Here is a 24,571-nt window from a genome sequence, read left to right on the forward strand (position 1 = left end):
ACTAAAACTTACTATAGTTCAAATAACTGTAGAAGCAATAAAATTAAAGTTCAGATATTGTGATTTTCTTTGCAAACGAAACAATTAAAAGTGTTGATGGGCCGCTTCAAGCATTCAAAGCCTCGGAAGTGATTAGTGAATGGGGGTTACCAAATATTCACATAGTAATTTCCCAAAGTATTGCTAGCTAAACGATAAAGATTCATTAGGTTTTATATTAATTGCGACAAACTATACTGTTTAGTGCGAAAATGTAGTAGATATCAACAAGATTTTAATTGGGCTCAGGTGTAGGTTCCCGGGGCATAGAGCATCGTAGCGGCAGGGAAGAAAAGCCATTGCTAGAATTGGAAAGATCTGAGAAGCTACAAAGTGGCTGTATACTGTGATTCTCCCAAAGGTTGATTTTCTGCCCCTTTTAGGCCAATTTCATTCACGAGCTCTAAGTACTTGCAGAATATAAGCGAGGTGCACATGCTAAATTTACATTCTAGAAGTGCGGTCTATTGTCAAGAGTGCATATTTTGAGCTCGGTTGGCAACTTAATTTTGCTACAGAACCTCTATAAAAGTAAAACTTTCACCTAATCGACTAGTCTGGCAGTTTCTGAAGAAGTCTATCTTCTTTAGCTTCTGAAAACTCTTATGAATTTGTTCACAGGATGGATTTGAAATCAGCATTAGGGGATGCAGAAGTACTCTCGTTAATGATGAATAAAGGGGATTCAAAGAGTTTAAAAGTTTTTCATGCCGGCTAATTACTCAAAAAGCCCTAAAAAGAGTTTGGAGTAGGTGAAATGGAATAAAAGAGAAGGGACTTGACACTGATATAGTAAAGTAGAAGATGCCGTTTGTTCCACTCGAGTGAATAATAAAAGTACCTTGAGGTTGATTGAGTCCCCTTTTCTTTAGCCTAACATAACTAACCCTGCTAGGGTCAAATGAGTCGTCAACACTTGTGGCCCTCACATCTTTGCCTCATCTGTTTATAATTTGTATGTTATGCGGTCACCTAACGACCACGACCCAGTTTGTACTAGTAGGTTTCGTTCTTTAACAAAGACTTACTTACCTATCTTCATCGGGCCACTATCAATATCAAAAATATGTGCCATTTGGTCTGTTGGGGCTGCAGGCCTCCCAGCATGTGCTAGTGTTTACCGTTCCTTCCTTCACTCACTCACTCATTCATTCATTTACCTGTCTCTCTGTCTATTCACTTACCTCTCTCTCCGTCTATCTGTCTGTATATCTACTTATTGTTCAGTTATTCTGTTGTCCTTACCCTCCACCTTGTCACACATTGTTTGTGACCTCCAACCCCCTCTGTACGTTAATAACAAATCTCCTTATTTGTCCATCTGGCATCTCTACAATTGATTACTACCATCTTTCCATTCCATGGGTAGCTATGTTGTTTCACAGCTCTGAGAGACACAACGTTGTATAATCGTTCGGGATGACAGTCCACCTTCTTCCCTGTGTGACGCTGACAACCAACAAGTACATGTTAAGGTCACACCACTACAATTACTCAATTGAATTGCCAAAATGCATCACCAAATTTTTCTAAGATTAAAATCTTCCACCTTTTATACATGCTCCAGCCTTTAACGATCCTGTTGGAAGTATAGAAGTCCGGAACCAGTTATGTATACTTTTCACTTATCCCATCTCTTCCCTTTTATCGGTAAAAACCACCTACTTTAAGGTGCCGCTATTTGTAAAAGCTTCTTACAGTCTCGTACCTGCTTGACATCGTGCACTGACAAGTTCGTTTAAAGTACAAAATTTATAGCACTCTTGTTACAAACTGAGGTAAAATTTCACCAGCAGCAATTTTAATTGCACCAGAGAGTCACAATAAAATGCTGACAGGAAAACACATCTGCTAATATGACAAGGAGTTTAAAGTTGTAACTAGTGTAGGACGAGATTTCTCCCAGAAAAAGGGGAACGGAACATTAGTGTTTGTTTAACTCCTCGTTTTGGTCACGCGGGCATCTAAGACTACGCCGTTGTACGTCCGCTGGGTAGGTTGGCCTCTGGGCCGTGCCAGTAGCCCCTCAGACCTTCCAAGTATTATTGACTTCTTTCGACGTCGAAGAAGTCTCAGGGCGCTATAATCAACAAAAGTCTACTTTGCCTGAGGAAAACACCCTCAAAAAATTTGAACTTTTGGCATAATTTAGCTGCATCCTTGTAGTGGGAAGTGATTCTGTTATGGCGGATGCATTGTTATTCGCATTGGTTCTTCATGCCATTGGAGATCTTCTTTCGATAAATGATGGAAAAAATCAGCAAAAGTCACCAACTATAAGGTCTCGGCTTTCCTATGTTAACCATTTAATGCTAAAAGCTGTCAGACAACTTCTGCTACATAGAAGACTGTTGATTGGGAGATCTCAGATGATCGAAGTGGGAGAGCACAGGACGGTCAGCCCAGATACGGATTCCTGAACTCCCCATCCAGCGTAATTGAAGCTTAAATGATCGCTTCCGGGGGGGACAATTAACATAATGTGAGGCATGAGCCATAAATTTATTTGGCAAGGACATCTCATAGTGTCCAAGGGATATTGGGAGAGTTGACCTATAACCTCAGACAATTTTGGTGATGCATTTTGGCAATTAGACTGAGTAAATATACTTGTGTGGCCTTGGCACCTAGGCTTCGGTTGTCAACGTCACAAAAGTGGGAAGGAGGGCTGTTATCCAGAATGATTGGCCTCAAGGTGACGGTGATTTCCACCCTTGCAGAAGGTTTTGCTTCTCAGAGCTGAGGGGAGACAACAAAGCTGTATTTAGCTGAGTTTGTATCTGTCGAATGCCATGCCAAGAGAAGGTGGCAGGTGGAGGAAAGCAGAGAATGAATATGTGGCAGTATCGACATCTACTCTCCCGTTCCTCTTCATTCCCCACCATTAAATATAGCACATCCCCTCGTGGGGCATACCTCGACTTGTAAGACTATCAGTAGGACCTACTTCCAGCTGACCACTAGTCCCAACTTCCTCTTGATAGCAACTTTCTCTTCTACTCCTTCCGGTTATGTCGTTTCCTATCGCATAGCATTGTATCGAGCAGATGGGTTTCAGTCCTATTTGTGATTTGGGCTTCGGCAGGTGAGCAAGGTGGTAGTGAATAATTACATCTGCACTGAATCTCATGCACGCATAGTCTTATTGGTTTGATGGTGGAGGTGATGGAGATGTGGATGAAGGTGGAATGAAGTGGTGATTGTCTCGGAAACGCGGAGTGTGGAATGAAGTTGATGGTGGAGTGAGTTAAGACACATCAGTCAGTTGGTCATGCATTCTGCAAGTCAGCAAATAACCTCAAATCCGTCCCTTCATAGAGGGCAGAATAACTTGTCTCCACCTGACAGACGTGGAACTCACCCAATTCCTCCACTTTCCCGTCCTACTTGGTGCAAGCATGAACCAGTTGTTTCATCACTCACGCCAAACAGCACAGAACGTTGTCCCCTCCTCAAAATTATACGACCACCAAATTGGAGGATTATGTATTCATCCCAACTACTCAAACTCTTGAAGTCCCACTCAAATGGAGTATTCCGTTAAGCCACCTCCTCCAAATGGTGAATAAAAATTTAACGAGAAGATAATCTCTGCCGTCCTAGGACCGATTTTTTACTAGATAGGAATACAGACTGACTTAAATCATATTGATGGGGCAAGTTCATCCGAAACGTAATGATGAGAGTGAGTTTGTAAGAGCGTAAAAACACAGTACCAATAGACGGACGCAGTTTAGTCTCTAGTTTATAATTTGAACGCATAAACGATCGCAGGCCTTTCAGGGGTCATTGGACCGAACCGGATCTGAAACCCCGCGCAGTATATACGTGGGGCTGTTTGTGTCAAAAGGTGTCGCCTTAATCAGTGTGAATTGAATGACCAGTTTCTGTGTCCCCACCAACTACATTTTAAATGTCGTGGTTCCGCTTGGATGTACTCCCGTCTTGTCGAAAATACACGCACTAATCCGGGGCTTCAACCACTCCATCATACGTGTACAGTACCCGGGGCCTTAACTTTCTTGTATCAAACCATGGAATCGACAGAGATATCGAAAGGCAGAAAAGGTGAAAAGAAGAATAATGAGCTAAAAAGAGGAAGAGGTGTGACAAAGTTAGGGGAGGGACCTAACAGAGTTGAAAGAAGAGGAGAGCCGGGGGAATCAGTGATGATGAGAGCAGACGTATCACAATTTGGAGTAGCTGTGAGCCGGTGAAGGAAACAGAGGGTGCATTCGATGGTTTTACCAACAATCGAACAATGCTGCTGAATAGAAGCCCCTTAACTAACTAGCGGTCGTAATAGAGGAGCCGAGAGTAACCTACTTGGCACACCTCAGAGACTGACATTCTCGGTGGGATCCGATGAAGTTTAACGTAACATTCTCGGATGCTTTAAGCTCCAATCAGAAGGTGGAAATGAAGATAAAAGCACAGCAAGACATTTACGGCTTGCCATTTTCACTTCAATCACATCAACGCGTAAATGACAGTCGTCACTTTACACACCCCCATTAAACACCTATTTGAAGCTTGGCATGCGCGCGCTTCCTAATCACGTGAGGATGTGTGACGTTTTTCGGGCTTTGAACACTTTTAACTTCCCATTCTTATTTTTTTAAGTCGAAAAATCGAGTAACTAATACCCACTTTGTAACAGGTTTAAAGGCTTGTGAATACTACTTATTAGTTTTTCTTAGTAGCAAGAGCAAATCGAGAACTAAGTGCATTTCATATGGGGCCATATTTAATGCCCTTGTTGGGGTTGGGTTTGTCTTCCACCTTTAACTTCTTGTTGGCAATGTTATCTTCAAATGTCGACTTTAAAGTATGATTTGTTGGAAGCGCAATACAGTGGGACATATATCCCACTTTTGCTCTCTCTCCTGTTAATAAATACCATGGTGATACTCCGTAATGACCACTCGTTTGAGCGATTTTATTGTGTATTTTGTAACTAAGCCCCATAGATGCATATTTTAACAGTTAACTACTACAGAGGGTAGGAAGTAATACAGTAATGAGAAGGCGAACTGTCTTCTCGAATGCTTAGCTGCAAGGTGGCAGTAATTTCCACCTCTACACAAGGCTGCGTCTCTGGGAGCCGAGAGTAAACATAACGGGAGTCAGGTTGTCAATTCAATTCCATCTGTGATTGTCCAATAGCATGCCAGCCAAAGTTGATAGTCTTCAAATGGAGATATGTCAGTTGGAGGAATACGGAGGCTGGGGATGAGAAATTCTTACAAAAAAGAGGTGTCTCAGTTGATTCTCGTCCCCAGTATTTATCTTAGAGTATATTTAGTGAACAAAGGAGTGGGCAAAGCATTCGTCTATCTTATTTATGTCAACAGTGACGCTCCCTCCAGGAAGTGATTTGGTAGTGACGTTGACAGTGGCTTGGGGCCGGATGATGTGGTGATAAACGTCTAATCTCATATATTTTGTCCGAATCCCTTTATACATTTTCCAGATTTCTGTATTCATTTAGAAAATAGATGCGAAATTCCCAGAATATTGCTAAAAGATGGCCCTAAACATGTAAATTCCTGTAGATATTACTTTTGTACTTAATTTCGCTTCTAAAGTACACCTTAATTAACCTTAAATCATGCAACTTCAATCCTCAGGATAAAAAATTCGAAATTTCTACTTCTAATTTAAAGTACTAGCATGCTATATGCGTTCACTACTAGCGTCACCTATATGTGACAGATGTTCTCTAGCCGTTTGTAATGATTTTTTTCCAAAATCCTATCAAGAATGGATTGTTTAAGTTTTAAAACAACAACTCAATAAATACTAACAGATAGAATTACGCTAGGATAATAAAATATTCAAGCTGTTGGGGTTAATTCCTCTCCGGAGACCTTAGTAACGGTGGTGTTAATCTGTGTTCTACCAAAATCCTATGAATAAAGAATGCAAATCTTTCATTCCCTTAGTACTTTTTACAGCCGATAAGACTATTTTTGTCCCAAATCCCCCTTCAACGTGTTCGGGAAGCTGTTCTTGAACGTCATAACCGACTGGAAGTTTATGTGTTGGGACAAACAATCAACGAAAACTAAGCTAAAGTGGTTGCTACAAAAAAGGACAATTTTCTCCATTCCATTCCTCTGACTACTGACCTTGAGCATTGGGGTATCATAGCTACCCTGACTCGGCAGCAAGATGTCAGAAGTTATCCTATCGTCCAATTTATTGCCCACCATTTGAGGAAGGTGGCGTAACAGAATGTACCACCCAGATGGAATTTCAAGAGTTTGGGTAATTGGAGAGGTGACTCCTTCAAGGAATTGAATGTTGACACTGGTTAACTGGAAAGTTAATTGCAAAGAACGGTTCCCAGCAATGTTTAATATGAAATATCAAACGATTCGTTTAGATCCAGATTAACCGAAAAGGAAAAGGGATGGAAACTCATAGAAGCTTGCATTGCCTGCGGTAGATTTTGATTTACTCGCTTGATGAAGGTCAAACGCATAGGACTGGAATCTATTCACTCGAAAGTATGGAAGACAATCTCTTCTTTTCCGAAGCGGGAGCAATCGTCCATCTACAAGGCAGTCCCTTTCTGCCCTTGCAAGATATAAACGGAGACCTCGTGTTTTTGCCTCCGCAAAACCTACACGGATTGCCCTAGTAATATTTCTCTAAGTGACAGACAAAGAAGGTCATCAGGTTTACGTTCTTTTATTTTTCCCGGGAAAATGCTGTATCAAATTGGATGTCGTTGGAACTTTGTTCCTTACTAGGAATGAGTCACACATGGTGATGGCGGGCAGTCCAATAAGATTTATCCAGTTGGTATGGTCCCAGTGATAAAACCTACAAAAATTTATTTACATTATGCTGTGGATACCTGCAACGCCAAAAGCTTCAATCAAAGAGTGATCGCCTGACATTCTCAAGGGTGATACTTTTGTTCGCTGTCGCCTGATTGGCTCAAATAAAGGAGGGATGTACTCCAAACGCAATGACAGTCTCCCAAAGGCCAAGGTCAACCAGTTACTATAGCTACGCGTGGCTGAAATTACTTGCTCGGACTCGTGCCTCCCTTTGCTTACTCGATCAATAGAGACAACTACTCAGAGGTCTCGATTATTGATTATCAGCTTAGGTCGAGAGGACCCAGGCCACTGGCACAAGCATCCGAGGTTTAGGCTGTAACACTTGGCGAGGTGACATGCTTTCTAATTTTAAAATCGACTAATCAGATGCCTTTAGTATTTCCTGACTCACCTCCATTACTGGCAGCAGTGTCGCCGAGATCGCTATTAGAGAAGGAGGATAAATCTGGAGACCGGGCTGGGCCAAATCTAACCCCATCGTGCCAGGAGAACCGGGCCGCCAACACATTTAGCATTCGGGACGTCTAGTTAGCATTCAAATTCAGCGCCTAGCCTTCTCCCGTGTCCTACTGAGACAAAGACTTGCTGTCAGAGAGCGTGACACGAACGACACCGAGAAGGGAGACATTCTCATCTTCATTCGCACGCTAGGAGCCTGGAGCCGAGTTAGTAGTCTTTCTATGCCCCCTCTTTGTGTTGGTAATAAAGGCGCATTTCCACTGCAGTTGAATTAGGCGCGGATATATCCCCAGTAGTATCGCACCGTGTGGAAAAGACTTCCAGTGGAAAAAAGAAGTTCGCTAATCGTCCAGATCATATGCCATCAAAAACCAGTTTGTGATGCGGACAGGAAGACAAGACAAGACAAACTTTCTACAGGTGAAACTCACTGGTCAACGCAACCAAGTGTTGCGTCAATTAGACAACTTGGATTCCGAGTTTTTTTTTGTGTCAAGATAGTGTATCGCAATAAATCGCGCCATTTTGTTGATCATCAGTCAGGGGACAAGGAAGTGACAGTTCATTAAAAACAATGAACACGAAGAAAAAACAGCCTTTACTTTTCATGAGGTTTCAATATGACGTTATACGAATACGAGACAAAAGCATGATTGCGGCTCTGCGGTTAAGGGAAAATCAACCAAGCCACCTAAATGACAAGGCTAGAGAGAAAGCGACGTTGGACTGGCAGGCATTTACTATTGAGGACAGATTTAAACGCCTCTACATAAATACCTGCAACAATATATACATACACCCACGACAAAATTAAATCAATTACCGAAAAATGATGGAAGAAAGAGACGGTTCAATCGAATTGAATGGATTGGGGATGGAGAACAGCCACCCTCCCAGTTCTTTATGGAAGAGACTGCCTTTTTTTAGCACTCTCCGAGGTATCTTCTGACTGTGAGGTAGAGGTGGAGGGCTTTTTGGGTGGTGGGATGACCACCACGGGTATTCCAGCGTGATGAAGAACAAAGTCACTGACACTGCCCAGAAGAGTCCTCCGAATGCGTCCCATGCCACGGCTACCCATCACAATCACATCGACTTGCTGCTCCTTTGCTAGGCGACAAATATGTTCACCCGGTTTGGCACCGATGTGAAGCATGAATCGGACTCGAATTCCCGTACCTTTGCACTTGTGAAGGTACCGTTTGCCAAGTTCTCGACCTTCATCCACCAATTCTTGGATGTGTCGACTAAAATCATCAGTAATAAAAGCTGGCTTGCTGGCAAGGCCGTAGTTGATGCTAGTACTGACGGGTTCAACGACATGAACAAGAAGTAGACCATCGTCCTCCCTAGCAAAATTGTTCGTATACCATTCGAATGCTCGGCTGCTGTTTTCATTCGCATCTATCGAAAGAAGGACTCGACGCTTAACGTTGGCTAGATAGTCCTCACTCTCTGAATTACTTCGAGTGGTGCTTTGATGAGCACGCTGTGTTGGCGGATCGGAGGCAAGAGGAGTCGGAGGAGAAGACATGACAAGGCCGAGAGGAGAATGAAAGGTGAACGGAGGGACGCAGGCGCGTGCGTGAACGATGGCATCAAGGCGTGTGTTGATTGGCCAAGCCACGAAGAATGCAAGTGTTCAGTGGGCCAATTAACGTCGGCCTGGCTTCACGCTGATTGGCTCGTGGTTTACAGGGTTTGGCTGGTATGTCGGTTCTGGCTTGCTTGGCCAGGTCACGCGGTCCCCGCCCAAAAATTTAATAAGTTAGTAAATTAATTAATGCCATCCTATCGTCCGAATTTAGTCCATGTCAATTGTGTCAAGATGTTTCAAAACTTGCAAGTTCAATCATTATAACCCATTCGGTATACCTAGCTAATCTATCCGATCCAGATATTTTTCTTAGACCACCCCTAGATCTACTCCGAGTCCTTCTTTCTTTCCTTCCTTACTTCCGTCCTTCCTTCATCAATGATAGCTTGGATGGATGGATGCTGCATTTGTATGGAGTCTACTCATATAATGAGATGGTAGTTGAATCATATTGGGCGATACTAGGTGAACCACTGTCGCAGACTACCACGACCCTTAACCTTGTATATCCTCTCACCAAGCTAGCACATCGTCACACCATGCTTGTTCCTGTATTACAGTGAAGCGAAATGTCAGTCATTTGAAGTCAGTTTTGATGACCTATGGGCGATGACCGATGATCAACGCAGAAGTGTATTCGGTGAGAACTCCAATGGATGACGCGCAAAATGCAACGGAAGTTAGGTCAGGCGAAATTAGATCAGGCGTCAGCACCATACAAATTTTAATAGCATTAGGCATTACTGCCATTTCCTCACCACCTCACTTCATCTCACCCTACTCCACTTCATCCCATCCAACACCACCCACAAGCACTTACTGCAATGCCACATCTGTGGTCGTTTGAATATTTTTTTACTTGTTTGACTTGGCCACTTCTTTGGAGCCGAGTCAACAGCGGTCTCCCTCCGGATTGATGTCACAGGCATCCCCTACTGTGGGCAGTTCCACTTGTTTGCGCTTTGTGAGCAAAGATGTCAGTGAAGCAGTAGTAAGACTGGCATGCATGCCCCATGTGGCAGTATTGAGGCCACATTGGAGGTGGAATCGTATGCTATTGCTGGTCAGCGACGTGCAGCAAAGGTATCATCAATTCACTTTCTCACCATGCTTGACAGTGCAGTGTGGTGACATTCAAAGAGACTTTGAGGCGTTAAAGCAGCACGAAACCGCAGAAGGAAGACCTGATGCTCCACAACCGGTGTTTCTTGTCAGATGAATTGCGAGCACACCGAGGTATGCGCACAGTTGGTCACAGCGAGGACCTGGAGGTGATTGGTTAGTGTTACCCCACGTTGAAGAGGTCAAAGCAGAGGGGTAATGGCTTGAAGGTGTTTTGTGGAAGTCCACCAAAGCTTATTTTTCTTGAGTCAACTTGTTGATGCACAAAGAAATGAGGTGAATGACGGGGTAGTATTTATGAAGTGCCTCTTCCTTTCCAAGAGTCGGTACGTTCTCTGTTCCATGTTTGTGGTTTCTCATCCCCCGTGATTAGCATTGTGTAAACTACCTCACCCCTGACCCTTGTAAGGTCATGAAAATGCGTTGATTACAGATGTGGAGGTGATTGAAATACCGGGGTAGGGGTAGAGGTGACATTACGTGGACCAGCATGCCACCGTCGCAGTGTTTGAATGGCGCAAGACATATAGGTTTGAAATCGAAGTAGCAAAAATGGATTGAAGTAGTCGAATGCTTTCCAACAACGTGTGACAAGGTGGAGGGTAAGGACAACAGAATAACTGAACAATAAGCAGATATACAGACAGATAGACGGAGAGAGAGGCAAGTGAATAGACAGAGAGACAAGTAAATGAATGAATGAGTGAGTGAGTGAAGGAAGGAACGGTAAACACTAGCACATGCTGGGAGGCCTGCAGCCCCAACAGACCAAATGGCACATATTTTTGATATTGATAGTGGCCCGATGAAGATAGGTAAGTAAGTCTGTTAAAGAACGAAACCTACTAGTACAAACTGGGTCGTGGTCGTTAGGTGACCGCATAACATACAAATTATAAACAGATGAGGCAAAGATGTGAGGGCCACAAGTGTTGACGACTCATTTTGCCTTAAGCAGGGTAAGTGGGGCTAGGGATGGGATATGAGACCACCTACCAGTACAGTGGCCTAGTAGAGAATTAAGGCAAATAAAAAACTCAGCCGGCAGCAAAATACTTTTCACATTCATCAGGGTTAGAATAATCAGTTTTCTTATTCTTATAATGTACTTAAATGAATTCTCATTTATATCATCAGCCAGATCTAGGCGTTAGCATCTAAATATTATTTTTTTGGACAAGGGATTACAAAAGGCTGTTTTTGGTACTTTTATTTAGTAAATAGAACAACTTTAAGCTACTTGTTCCAAGTATACCCCAAATTGGGGGCAATTTTTATTTAAAACCACTGTCTTCTGACCGCAAATCACGATTGTCACAAATTTGCATGGAATAGAATATCCCTTGACTAAGTTTCGCTACCGTAATGAGTCTAGCTTAAGTTAATCGGGTATTTCGTAGCACTTCCAGACTTACCTGAAGACGAAATCGGCATAATATTCGAGCAGAATAAGCATAGTACGATAGTGGTTTATCCCTCGGGATTAGTGAGGCGCCGCTTTTGTACTTTGAATTAGCCCTCTTGTAGCTGGCTGTGTGGGCTGGCCTTCGGGTCATGCCAATAGCTCAGACGCCTTCTCTGCGCCGAATATATATATATGCTACCCGAGTACTGTGTCTTCTTTCGCCTTCGGGGAGTCTCGGGACGCTACATTGGTGGCAGCGGAGAGCGAACCCGATCTTAGAGGACATGAATCCTGATTTTCCACTTCTGTGTGATAAACCTTAGTGGGGCGGAAGAAGTACACATGCTACGGATGGGAGAATGGTGATGATCCCTAATAGAAGGGCTGTAGTTGACATCTACCTTCGGCATCTCTCCCAGGCCCGTGTTCTGCAGAAAAGCTATTAACAACTGAAGCGACGCTGGCCGTGAACCATCTGGAAGTTTCGTTACAGACCTTCCCTACCGTCCCCCATGGACCTGTATCAAATCCCGTCCTTCCTTACACAAATCTACTTTTATGCCAGTGCTCCTACATCCATCTATGGACACGCATGATGGCCAGTGCAATTCCCTCGTCCTGAATCAGGTTCCCAAACCACACGAAACTCTAGATCCATTAAGCTGCCAAGAGGGATCAGTAACGTTGAGGTCAAGTATCCCCTCAGTTGCACGCTAATTTGGTGACTGACACGGTCGGATAGCGGGTGTTTCTTTACTGCACCGACTACGTTGTAATGGCTGACGCAGGAGGTTGACCTCCGGGAGAGCCGGGGACGACGCGCAAAAGAGGAGGGAGGCTACGTAACGCAATAGTGGTTTATCCCTCGGGATTGGTGAGGCGCCACTTTTGTACTTTGAATTAGCCCTCTCGTACCTCGCTAGGTGGGCTGGCCTTCGGGCCACGCCAATAGCCCAGACACCTTCTCTGCGCTGAATATATATTCTGCCCGAGTATTGTGTCTTCCTTCGTCTTCAGGGAGTCTCGGGACGATACATAAGTGTTGTGGACGTAAGGAGTGTATTGGGGCTATTGGCATGGCTCGAAGGCCAGACCCTCTCGTGGAAATACAGTGTCTCACCTCCTAAGCAAACCATTACCCAAACCTACGTATAAAAATAATTAAACTGTTATGATTTGACGCTTGCTTTTGTAATATGGACGCATTAACGTGGGACGTGTTGAGGATTATTTCAACACATATTTTACAATTTTTTTATTAAAAAAACGGACATACTTTCCTGGCCGATTGGCAAATTGGCCGGTTAAATGCGTAGTGAGCCTAGGGCAAACAGTTACGATGGTGATCCACCTGACTCAGATACAGTAAAACCGTAAGTTAGCCTCTACGAGGTGTTAGGTATATCACATTCACAAGTGCGTTTCCTGCTGTGCTACGTCTTCTCGTAACCGTTTGACCAAATCCATTAGACGCATGTGGGGAACGGAAATTAGGGCAATGCATAAATCATTCCAACTGTCTAATTAAATTATTTCAAAGTTTTTTTTGGAAAGGTTTAGCAAAAAACTGCAGCGGGTTTTTAATTTTTGCCTTCTTGTTTATTAGTTTTAGTTAGCTATTGCACAAGAGCACCTAGGCATCTAATGGGCCATCAACATGAAGTGAATCTCAAATTGCTCGAGAAAGACGTTTACCTTCAAATGTACCGTTAAAACTGCACAGCACCTCACGCCTTTTCCCCATTCCTGTGTTTACTTCGTTTTACAATTATTGGACAAATATTGTGCTGATATTTGTCCCCTGGCTAAAAATTCACGAGACATTACGCATACACTACTGATGGAAGATTCATTTTAGTTTTTTGTTAATACATGATTCTCTTTAAATTAGGGCGTGACGATTTTGGGGCTATAGTGGGTCGATGTGCATTCTTCGTAGGTTGTCAATCTCTAATTGACCCAGTTCGAACGTTTAATTTATCAAACTGGATAAAGTGCTAAAAAATAAAGTGGTTGACATTGGTTCCGGACATTAAGGCGAATATTATGTGTCGAAATGCCGACGTTCCGTCTTAACTACTTGAACTTCTAATATCACCAGGAGCACTAGCCTCTCATCCTTCCTCTGTACACCAACTGAGGTCACCTTTACGCCTATAGCCCTTGTAGTGGCCTTATGCAGTGCAAGGTTCTCTAATCTATGTAAAAATAAGCTCTCTTGAACCGTTTCTGCCCCAAAATTGGAAAACAACCGCCTGTAGGAGAGGTCATCCGAATCCCATTAACTAAATTTATTAGATCACACATCTCCAAATTCTTCTTCCGGAAGATCTTCTGCCTGATTAGTCCTGCACTTTGAAATCAAATGGAAGAGTAACCATTATGGCTAGGAAGTTCCGCTAAAAAATGAATGGTCCCTTCAGCATAAGTGAAATTTGAGTGACTTTTAGAAGGGGAATCAGATGCTAACAGATGCGATGAAGTGAATGTAAATCGCCTTAAATAAGTTTATTTCAAATATGGTGCATCAAGCAAGCCTGATATTCCATAGATGAAGAGTGGATGTCCGAGCCACCGCAAATCCGTCTCAAGAACCAAATGTAATTCTATAGGTTCCACGCACGTGACAAAACTTCCGGTTTGTGATAGACAATACGACACCACACAGGGCCCATTGCTATAGAACATGTGCATTCACCATCCACGATTTGACCTCTATGATGGTAGCATGATCGCCTGCTCTTGCCATCTGCACCACTTTCCGAGATATTATGCGCCATGTGAGGGAGAAAGTACACGCAACTGCCTCCACCAAGGAGTCAAGTCTAAACGGACCTTCTGGTTACACTACAGACAAGAAGCATCCGTTGTGGGCGATCGAATCCGCTGAAGCCAATTAAACGCATCACAACACCGAACCCACATCTTCACTTGGCTTCATTATCAATGTAATTCTTGTAAAAGCACAATTAGAAGCATCTGCCTCAACGACGCTCTGCGGGGCATGGCGCTAGGCTCTTTTTTATCCGCAACATAGAGAGAGGTAGGTAGGAAGAGAGGGTGAGTGAGAAAGCGGGGGATGGCTAAAGAAGGGAAGGGAGGGAGGAAGCGTATATGCAAATGTGTATAGAGACAGAGAGGGAGGGAGAAAGGGACTAGATAAGCGCTCCATGTGTACAGTATAAGCAGTAGGGGACATGAACACATACACACGCACGTACGCATGCAAACAGGAACGGCAGAAGGGAAAGAGGTAACGAGACACAGCATGATGCGAGGCGAAATGCAGCTAGATCGACAGATGATATTAGTAGCAATAATAATTTTCGTTTTTTATTTGCTCTCATTTATCTTCGCGCATGTGTATGGGTAGGTGTGGAAGCACTCATCGACGCGTTTGACACTGTGAAATGGCACGGAGAGCGTAGGAAAGACAGGCCTGTTTCCTCGCCTCCATGATCAAGATCATGACGTGAACCTAAAAGAACATGTTGCATTTTGGCTACTCATTTAAATTAAGTAACACAAGTACAAGGACGGTGTTTGCCACACTTACGACTTCGGGCGCACTAAGGGCGGCAAAGATCCCGCGGCCAGCGGTGGGCCGATAGGCGATCAGGTCGGAGGGTCGTGTAGCACAGACTTTGAGGAAACAGCGCTGCTCTAACGAGAGCAGTTTGAGCACGTGTTCGTAGCGCAGGTCCTCGTGGCAGGCGCCGAAAACGCTCTGCACGAAAAACCAGAGGGTGTGACGCAGACTCGAGGTGTTGACGTCGTTGTATTCATTCAATCTGAAGCCACAAAGAAAGCACTACAGCCCGAGCATTTCGAGTCCTCCACCGCGTAGATTCCAAGCCTGCAATCCACCATCCCAAGCCCAGCAGTCATTCAGAGTGCTGTGGCGTAAAGTCACCGTGTGGAATGTATGCCTCATTCTGCCTCAACCAACCTGTCGCCGCGAGACGAATGTTGATGCAAACAATAGGAGCATTCACAAACACGAAAATTTACAACTCGGTATCAGTGCACGCGTTGGGTACCAAATCAGTACTGCTGACGAAATAAAAAAGGAGTGAAAAATGGGGAACACAAAAACCTACGTGTTGTAGGTCAACTCGAAGGCGTTTTGAAAGGTCTCGTCGAGCAAACTTCCAAGGGAGCTAGCCAGATGATCCACAAGAGGGCAGCCTTCTTCCATCCACGAAAACTCCTGCAATGCAAAAGACAATAACGCGAAATTCAGCTGTGGAGCAAGATTGTAACAGCACTAAAGTGGGCGGGTACTCTACTGCCTCAGTAGCCGTCGGACTAGGGAAAGTGGATCCAATAGTGGATTGAAAACTACACAAGATCTAAACACGAAAACACGACTACGAAGCCGCAACTTACAAAGCCCGATGTCTGAAAGAACACCAATAAAAGTGGCAATGAAGGCTACATACATTTTCCATCGTATGCACACGCACACACACGAAGGGCGACAAAAGCAGGATGACAAGCAAAACATACAAAGACATCACACATTGTCTTGGTTTTACAAAACCAAGTGGAAGGTTAGCTAATGACGAAACCACATTCGGGGATTCCCATTTCACCGCCACTTAGGGGTTTATACTTCACAGTCCCCTCAGAATAGGACTTCCGTCGTGTACATTACAAACACAAATGTAAAGCTTCCTCAGACTGAGTACAAATGACAGCTTGAAAAGTCCTTCGCTAGTGGCAACTCCAATTTCCACAACGTAATACCAGGGCGGTGGAGTATGCAGAGCTGAAGGCGATGAACATCTTTGCACTGGTAAAAATGTTGGCAAAATTGGATAAGTGGTTAAATTGATTCTGCACAGACCAGACCGGAGAAACCGTCTGGAGCGTTGAATGGGTGGGATGAATATCAATTTCCAGTTGGCGACCGCCAACTCACCGAGAGAAGGAAAGGCGAACCGAAGTAGTCCACAAAATAACTACCCGGGAAGGGTAGGAACTTTGTCACAACTGGATGCTCCTCCAATGTGAAGTTGTCCGATGCCACGACCTTCTCACAGACCGCTGTCAAATTCACTGAAAAGCCAAAAGTGGAGTGGATAAAAAGTCGGTGTCACACCCTTACTCTGACAACACCACTTCAGTCACAACATCGCATACTGACGATGCATAGCTAACGCGGTGTGGCGGGAACTGCATTCCCGATTTCACCCTAACGCCCATCATAATTACTTGCAGAGCTGCACACCTTATAGCATTGCCGGCAAGACACAACAAATTCATCCGATTCAGCCTATATAAGCTCCATCAACAGCCAAGTCGGGATGACAGAAGTCCATCATCATCTATTGAGAGGAACTCACGCTCTGCCGTCGACTTGGCGTAGGACTGGAAGATCTCGGCCACCACTTCGTCGTCGCCATGACCGTCCCACTCGTCAGGCTCTGATTGTAGCAGCTTTACGAGGTGATCCGAGGCCTTCGCTTGACGATCCTTGTAGTGCTGCTCGTTCATCAAGATCTTGAGCACGATAAAAGAAGATAAACTGATCGGAAGAGCTCGAATCTAGCATTTATATCAGGCCATGGTTTCAGAATGGCTCATAAAATATACTGCCTTAATATCTAGAATTAAAAGGGATTCCACAGAGCAAGGAACTTCCAGGCAACCCCAAATCTGTTGCCCCAGTTCCTTTATTTGAAAGCAAATTTAGATAAATTCCTTTTGACCTGCAATATATTTCATTGAAAAACTGGGGCTTAACGGACCCCTCTCCTTCTAAGTGTCACCCATACATCACTGAATGAATGAGTAAAAGTCCACCTGTACAGCGCCACTATCTATAATTAAATGTTATTTTTGCAGGAAAAGGGAACTGCTCCAATCCTGAGCTCTTCACCATGGCTACTGACAAGACCCAATTTCAGCGAGTCCAAATCGGCCGCGGAAAGGGGACAACTTAAAGGAGGCTGCCCTCTAAAAGTGCAAAAAACACGTTAATAGTACAGGCAACTGAATGGACAGCATTGGAAAAGCAGAGGCGCTAAAATATCACCTTATCATTACACTTGGAGAAGCGTTTCGCGATTGGCAAAACGTCCTTCAGTTCAAAAAGATCCCATTAAAGTAAATGGCCTTCAAGTGGAGTCCGTCTGGAAGTAGAAAGGTGTGCAGCAATTTGTCAACCCTTCCCTCACTGCTGATTAGATTTGGCAACACGTCAGTAACGTGTGGATTTTGGGAAAAAAGGTCATCCGTTCACACTTGCCATGCGTAATTGTAAAAAGATCAAAGAGGGGATTGACGAGGTCGAAAGACCACACATTACAGCCCGTAGAACCGGCATCGCATTTACGACATTGAATGGACTAAAAAACTTTCGGAGGAAAAAAGTGATCTTAGAAGATAATTTATTCCCTAGCTAGGGTATAATGCTGCCATCGTAAAAGCTTAATTTAGCGTAAAATGCATCCCAGGTCAAAGCTATTCACGCACACATACAGGGGGAAAGGACTTTGGATGAAATAAATCATGCTGGCACTTTGGGAGAGCTGTTCGAACATGAAGTTATCACAGTACAAAGGGCAGAATGGATTACAGACCCATTTAATTAAAAAGCTCTACCAGCTTCACTTTGACGGTTGGCTTCACTCTGCATTTGACCACGCGGCCACCCAAGTCCCCACGGATTGTATTGTAGCCAAGTGGCATGGCCTTCAGGGCATGTCAGTAGCGTCTAAGCCCCTCTGCGGGTTGGACATATATGTTCTACCTTGCTGCTGTGGCTTCTTGCAACTCCAGCGCCTTCACTTACCTATCTGAGCCCGGGAACCAAGGGTGTGCGACACGAGTGATAACCGAGCCATGTCGTGAGGACGAAGACATCCGGGTAATCACATCTTTTTCTAAGTTCCAAGCACTATTTGAACTGATTAATTCGACTGTGCGAGTGTACTGGTGTCAAATCGAAGCAATGAGACCTTACCCTAGAGTTTCCACTAGAGGACGTGGTAAGTGCTAATGTGGAGTGGACTAAATCAAAGGTTGGAAGGGAATGGGGAGAAATGAATAGAGCAGGACAAACTTTTACATGCGTTTAAAACTTCGACTTGTTGATGAACCCATTTCTTTCCTTTTTAATAAAAATTTGGACAAAAGATATAACTATTGGTGCCTTGTCTTCGTTAAAGTGCAGACAGCTGTAGCACGCATGCACACGCCTGGTTTTCCCGTTGCACTTTTACAAACCACTTTTCCCAAAAAATGTGGAATTCAAATAGCACTTTGTGCAATTTAACATACTTCTTGAGGAAGACTTGGCATGCCATGAATTCCAAAAATGTTGGCATCGAAGTTAGTAAATGTAGCATCAAGTGATTTATTATTTGATTCAAAGGGCGTTTAGAGGTGACACAACTTGGGAAAAATCCCTCATCTCTCTATATTTGCGGCCTGACCGTATCAACATCTCGACTCAACAAAAGGTGATCCTTCTACTGCATTATATGGTGTATGAAATGGAAGGGGGAAGGGGAGCGAGGAACGTACAAAAGTCTTGTCTCCAGGGCCGACGATGGGGAAGGCGGAGGCAGGGTCGGCGACTGCAGCGGTAGTAGCTGTGGTATAGACACAAGGCTGGTAGGGCGAGGGGCAGATGTGCTCCAGCTCGGGTCTCACCGCAGCCCCGAACACGAAGCATGCCAGTGCGTGAACATGCGTCACTATGGCAACGGCATGCATCAGCTCGGAGAGGGAGAGCTTCTCGCCCCGGCCCACGGCCTCGTCACCACGCGTCAGCTGGTAGATGTCGTCCTGCCAGGTGGGTCAATAGTATTCCACTTATTCGTGGTCTATGCATACTGCTAAAGTAAAACTACCTGCAACTACTAACGTAACACCCTCGTCATTACTGCCACACATCTGTAACAGTTCAATTAGTTTATTCATCTAATTAATTACTCAAATCAAAGGCTTAGGAAGCATTCTCTTTGGCATTTGAAAAGTTTTGCAAGGTAAAAAAAAGTAGTACCAATTAACCGAAGCTATGTGGATGGGGGAAAACGTCAGCGAGGGTGTATGAGGGACCATCATTAGCCGTAGCCACAAGCGCGGACAAACATCCGACACAAAATTACGCTAGCGGCCACATGAAATAAGATCCTGTAGTGAACCTGAAGCCACTATGACGAGACACTGGATCAAAATCGGAACGTCTTACATCACTTCTAAGAGGTGCATTCATAAAAGGACCTCCAAGCTAAATTCCATCACGGCGGTGTTGTTCCCTCGCGTCCAGGCCATTTTTCAAACGAAACACATACACATAAACACAGACAGTGGTGAATTTATTCAATTATCATTATTATTAATACCGCGAGTGCGAGTCATAAAAAATCCAACTTACCGCGGTAATCTTCCAGGGTGAGTGAGCCAAATTGTGGTTGAGGTGCTTCAATTGGAACCAGCGAGACGGCGCCTGTGAGAGACTCTCAAGCCAGGTGCACTCGCCACCGGCTTGCAGGAAGTAGCGCACAAAAAGACAGACGAGTTGGGGACAGCGCAGCTCTGCCGCAGCCTGGAGGTGAATGCAAATGAAAGTAACGCACTCCCTGTCGAGCATACAAACCATGCCGATTGAATTACTACAAATGGCAACTCGCAAACAGAAGTGTCGTGAAGTTTGAAAATCTTCCCACCGTGATAAAATCATCATGTGATTACCAAACAACTTTGGAATAAGCAAGAGTAGATGAGTGGCTACCGAAAAATGTGTAACGGAATGGCATTTGCAATGATTGTGTAGATCTCGAGACGCCTACAAAATGCATGGACAAAGGAACATATGCAGTCAGGCCGCCGCCGGCCACTCGATAATGCAGGGGGCCCGCCCGCCTGTTAAAAAAACCAGAGGTACGGTCGTCTGGTGGAGCCCTCCATCGAGTTAGCCTAGGATAGTTGGTGGGTGGATTGGTTCAAAGTCCCAATTCAAGTGGACACACAAGATTTAATGCCAATGCTACTCAGGTATTCTGCTCATAAGGCACGTTTCGCGAAAATTAAAAACGCGTAAATTGACAGCAACCTGACAGATGAATGAACAAATGGTTTGTGAACTTTGGTAATGCGATACACAAAAAAACGGGACCAAGAGGAGCACAAACAAGCAGCTTGTTTTGATGAATAAGTAATCATGCGCTTAACAGGATGCAAATGTCAGAGTACTGTCTGGACAGCGAAAATAAAGTGAGATTAGAGTCCAAAAACTGTGTTGCAGGTGGCCAAATTCGAAGATAGCCGATTTGAATAGGTGTCAAGTGGACTGATGGCAGTCCCACAAAGAAGGCAGTGTGGAAGTGGCGGATCGGATTGCCAGGGTGAATAACTACTACCGAACACATGGTAATTTTACTGATTGACGGAATTCACGTTTAAGTAAATTGCTCTTACCGACGTAATCACTGACGCGCAAGAGCTGAAATGTCTCAATAAGTTAAAAGAAGAAATGGGTGAACACATCTGGGCGCACATATTCTTACATATATTTTGCATCACAAATTATTTGCATTACCAGGGAGGTTACTTTGGAAAAAAAAGGTAACCAGTGATGGACAGGGCATTTGACAGCCTTGCCACGATTGCTTCCAAGATATGCCAGGCATTGACAACAGAGGTGCCTTTCCCCCTGTCAAGCGCATCCTGCCGCCTTTTAACCGATGTAGCGCCAATTTCATCGCCTATGAAGGTGTTATCAGACGCACGGACCGGCAGAAAGAAGAGAGGAGGTAAGAGATTAGCAGCGCAGGAACCGAATCGTAAGGGACACCATTACGGTATCAAGCAGGATGTGTAGAGAGCGAAACCTACCAGAATGGCCAGATAGTAGCGCACAGGATAGGGGAGGGAGAGGTCTCCAGTGAAAAGACACTGATGAACCTTGATGAAGGGCTCAAGAAATTCCGGATGACAGCCGAGGATTTGGATGAAATTGTCCAACCGACCCCAACGGTACCAGTACTCGCAGAAGAGAACGTAGGTCTGTAACACAAAAGGCATCACAACTGCATTTGATAAAATAGAATTTCAGTTTGATAAGCCTATTAAATAGACATTATGTTGACTGGGTAGGAATTTATTGTCTGCTCGATGTGAATCACAAGTTTGGGAATGAAAAGTGACGTCTGAGAAGCAATAAAGAGGCGACGAAGTATTGAGCGCATGCAGGAGGAAGAAAAAGATGACGTGATGTACTTTTTACAGGTGAAAGTGAAGAGGAACAGTGAACGCTCTAAATTTCCAATCCTACAAAATAATACGATAAAAAACGTGCGCATGTGCGTGCGTGTGTGCTTAGTTTTTATGACTTAGCAGGGAAATTAAGTCCAACTGCACAAGATTACCATGGCGCCATCTCTGCCAAGTACAATCGCACCGAAAATCAGCTACATCAAGACCAAACACTTTTTGGGGGAGTGAAAAACTCGTGAGATAATATGCCCGTCACATGCAATGAGAACATATGTAGACGTTGATAACTCACCGAGAACATGGGATCGTCATCGTAAGGCTCTTCGAAGATGACCCTAAGATGGGGCAGATCGTCCATGGAGAAGGAGTAGGATGGGGATAGTTGAAGGGGTATTTCGAATATGAAGTGCTTCTTTTTCTGCAAAGCAAGTGGAAAATTAGGATGAATAAATGACCTATCGGCGTAGGCAAATTTCACTTCATCAACTCAGCTCCAGAGTTGGATAAATGTTGGACATCACCGTATCGGCTAAATTCGTGATGATAGACACACAGACAATCGGAATGGCAGTATCGAACCCCGTTTTTTGACTAAAAACCATATTAGAGATCGGCACAGGCTGGAAGAGATAAGTTCCTTTATCTGCATGAAATACTTGTGCATATACACTACTGAAGTAGGATAAACAGGAAAGTCACTAGCAGAGAATTACAGCTAGACGAACAGGATCCCACAGGCAACCTCTAAGGTCATGAAAATCTAAACAAACTTACCTTTAAGTCCTCAATGATGGTCTGGCAGAAATCACGCACATCTCTTAGAGGACATGTCTGAATAACCCGCGCAAAGTCGGGTATCAGAGAAAGGATGTTGTGGTGCATGGAGGTGTCCACAGTGGTCCCATTGCTATCCTGACTGTAGGACTCAAGGAAACCGGCCACAGCGGGGCTGCCGAAACCGAAGAACCAAGAGTCAATGACGCGTTGCACCGATTGCGCCCACTCTGTGCGTAGAGTAAATTCGCGGTGGCTGAAGCCCTGCAGTAGGCTCAATGAGTCCACCGACCGACTGGCAAAATCAAGGGAGATGCGCTGCAGATCTCGGAGCATCGCTGTGTTCCTTCGACAGTTACAATTACGTGGGTACTGGGTTTACGTTTACGAAACAAAAAGCGATGTTTCAATAAACTCAAAATCAGGTATCATTTCAGAATTGTTAGCTCATAATGATATCTTGGACCGAACAGCTGCAAAAACCGGTGCGATATTAACTGTACGCATGCATTTGGGTAATCAAGCTTCCAACGTAATAAATAGGAAGTGATACATAAGCAAATTATTTATTCTGGCGATCGTAGAAAATACGCGATTAAAACAGTTAACTCGGCCAACTGTGGGACTCGATTACCTAATTTTAATCACTAAGAAGAGCTCCGCGTAAGACCAAAAGCTGTTGACAAAAAGCGAGCGTGATAATGTTCCAACTAACTTTGCGTCTAGAGTCAAATGTCACCATAGGCCAAATGTGAAATCCTTACAGGCTTCAAGGGGAGAGGCGATTCGTTGAATAAATCATAAAAGGCGAAGTCAAAGAAATTAAAATTTTAGATGTGTGCGTGCAGTGAAGTAAAATCAGGACTATCCTAAATTAAGTGTTTTAAAAATTCACCTTCAACTTTGGGAATGCAAAGAAAGTATAAATGTACAAATTTACAAACACCGCAATACGAAAATATGCCAGACGTTTTCGTAAAATTATGCGGTCCAACATTATGAATAAAGTGTGATGCATACGTTCAATGCACGTATAGGTATTAAAATTAGGAAGTTTGGGTGCAAGATTATGACTAAGAGAAGAGTTTTGGCAGTATCTCCAAAACGGCATTGAAATTATACGACCAACTACTAAAAAGTCCATCCACAAGCAAAAGTACTTATGCTATAAAAGGGTATACTGGAAGGAATAGGGGTTATCTAGAAACACTGTATAAATACGGGGATTGTAAAAAAGTATACTTGAGTAAAAGGCACCTCAACAGAGTCCAAATAGATTCAAGTAAACAAGTGGCTTGACTAGCACTTGGCTCCATTAATGGAAGTACAAAATCCAACAAGTCAGCACGGTCAGGAAAATAACAAAAGGATGAGCAATTACGTTATCGAAAAATGGTCATTTTCCAGAAAAAAGGTCACTAAGAATGCTAAGGAAAATCGTCTTGGTTAATTCTACGGAGAAACAGCTATCCTATTGCAAGCAAAATAAAAAATGCTTTGAAGGCCTAAATAATGTTCGCTAGAAAGCATAACTGTTTAACAAGTGTATTTTATTAAGGTTTGAAGTCACTTATACAGCACAAAATGCACATGAACCAAGAAAAGTGTTCTCCAAACAAACCTAGCCCAAAAATCGCACAGGAATTAGGACTTTCGTGTCCCTTATGATATGGAAACGTTAGATGCTTACTAAAAGAATTTCAACAACACCGAAGGCCGGAGAAGCGAACCATGCACTAATGAATAAACAGGTTTGTACGCACACGTTCTATACTGATTAATGACATTACGAAAAGGCTAAATAGCGATTAATTATTAAATGTGAAATAAAAGTCCCAAAATTTGTAATCAATTAGTAAAATGCAATAAACGCATGCAAGCATTTTTAAAACTGCTTTTAAATTTAAAACATCTTACATTTTACGAAAAAACGTGCAGATATTATCCGCATTAACCACCCCCTCTTGGAAACGCAAGTGTCTTTGCTAATTTTAAGCATTGTATGGCAATCTCAAGAACTCTTTAAAACAAGTTAAATAATGTTTTAGGTTTCGTGTTGTTTATAGTGCAAGGGTCTGCGGCGAAATGGTA

The 24,571-nt window shown here is 43.7% G+C and overlaps 3 protein-coding genes across 3 annotated transcripts; 1 reads left to right on the top strand and 2 right to left on the bottom strand. All coding sequences in view use genetic code 11, as the record gives it.

Moving 5' to 3' along the window:
- Positions 1-4,073: 4,073 nt before the first annotated feature.
- Positions 4,074-8,166, top strand: EGR_05785 (hypothetical protein; the record flags this gene model as incomplete). Its single annotated transcript, XM_024495034.1, has 4 exons — positions 4,074-4,143; positions 4,740-4,867; positions 5,628-5,704; positions 7,896-8,166. 4 exons carry the CDS (start codon positions 4,074-4,076, stop codon positions 8,164-8,166), a joined length of 546 nt encoding a protein of 181 aa, XP_024350497.1.
- Positions 8,167-8,253: 87 nt separating this feature from the next.
- On the bottom strand, positions 8,254-8,886 carry EGR_05786 (Universal stress protein A-like protein; the record flags this gene model as incomplete). The annotated part of the gene is made up of 1 exon (XM_024495035.1): positions 8,254-8,886. One exon carries the CDS (start codon positions 8,884-8,886, stop codon positions 8,254-8,256), a length of 633 nt encoding a protein of 210 aa, XP_024350498.1.
- Positions 8,887-14,861: 5,975 nt separating this feature from the next.
- EGR_05787 (Sestrin) lies at positions 14,862-22,816 on the bottom strand (the record flags this gene model as incomplete). Its single annotated transcript, XM_024495036.1, has 12 exons — positions 14,862-14,954; positions 15,033-15,267; positions 15,577-15,686; positions 16,401-16,537; positions 16,825-16,981; positions 17,374-17,437; positions 18,276-18,415; positions 19,010-19,273; positions 19,866-20,036; positions 21,326-21,496; positions 21,999-22,124; positions 22,481-22,816. The coding sequence occupies 12 exons, from the start codon at positions 22,814-22,816 to the stop codon at positions 14,862-14,864; spliced, it is 2,004 nt and encodes a 667-aa protein (XP_024350499.1).
- Positions 22,817-24,571: the final 1,755 nt, after the last annotated feature.

This window comes from Echinococcus granulosus, assembly GCF_000524195.1.
Source record: "Echinococcus granulosus chromosome Unknown EG_S00046, whole genome shotgun sequence".
NCBI lineage: Eukaryota > Metazoa > Platyhelminthes > Cestoda > Cyclophyllidea > Taeniidae > Echinococcus > Echinococcus granulosus.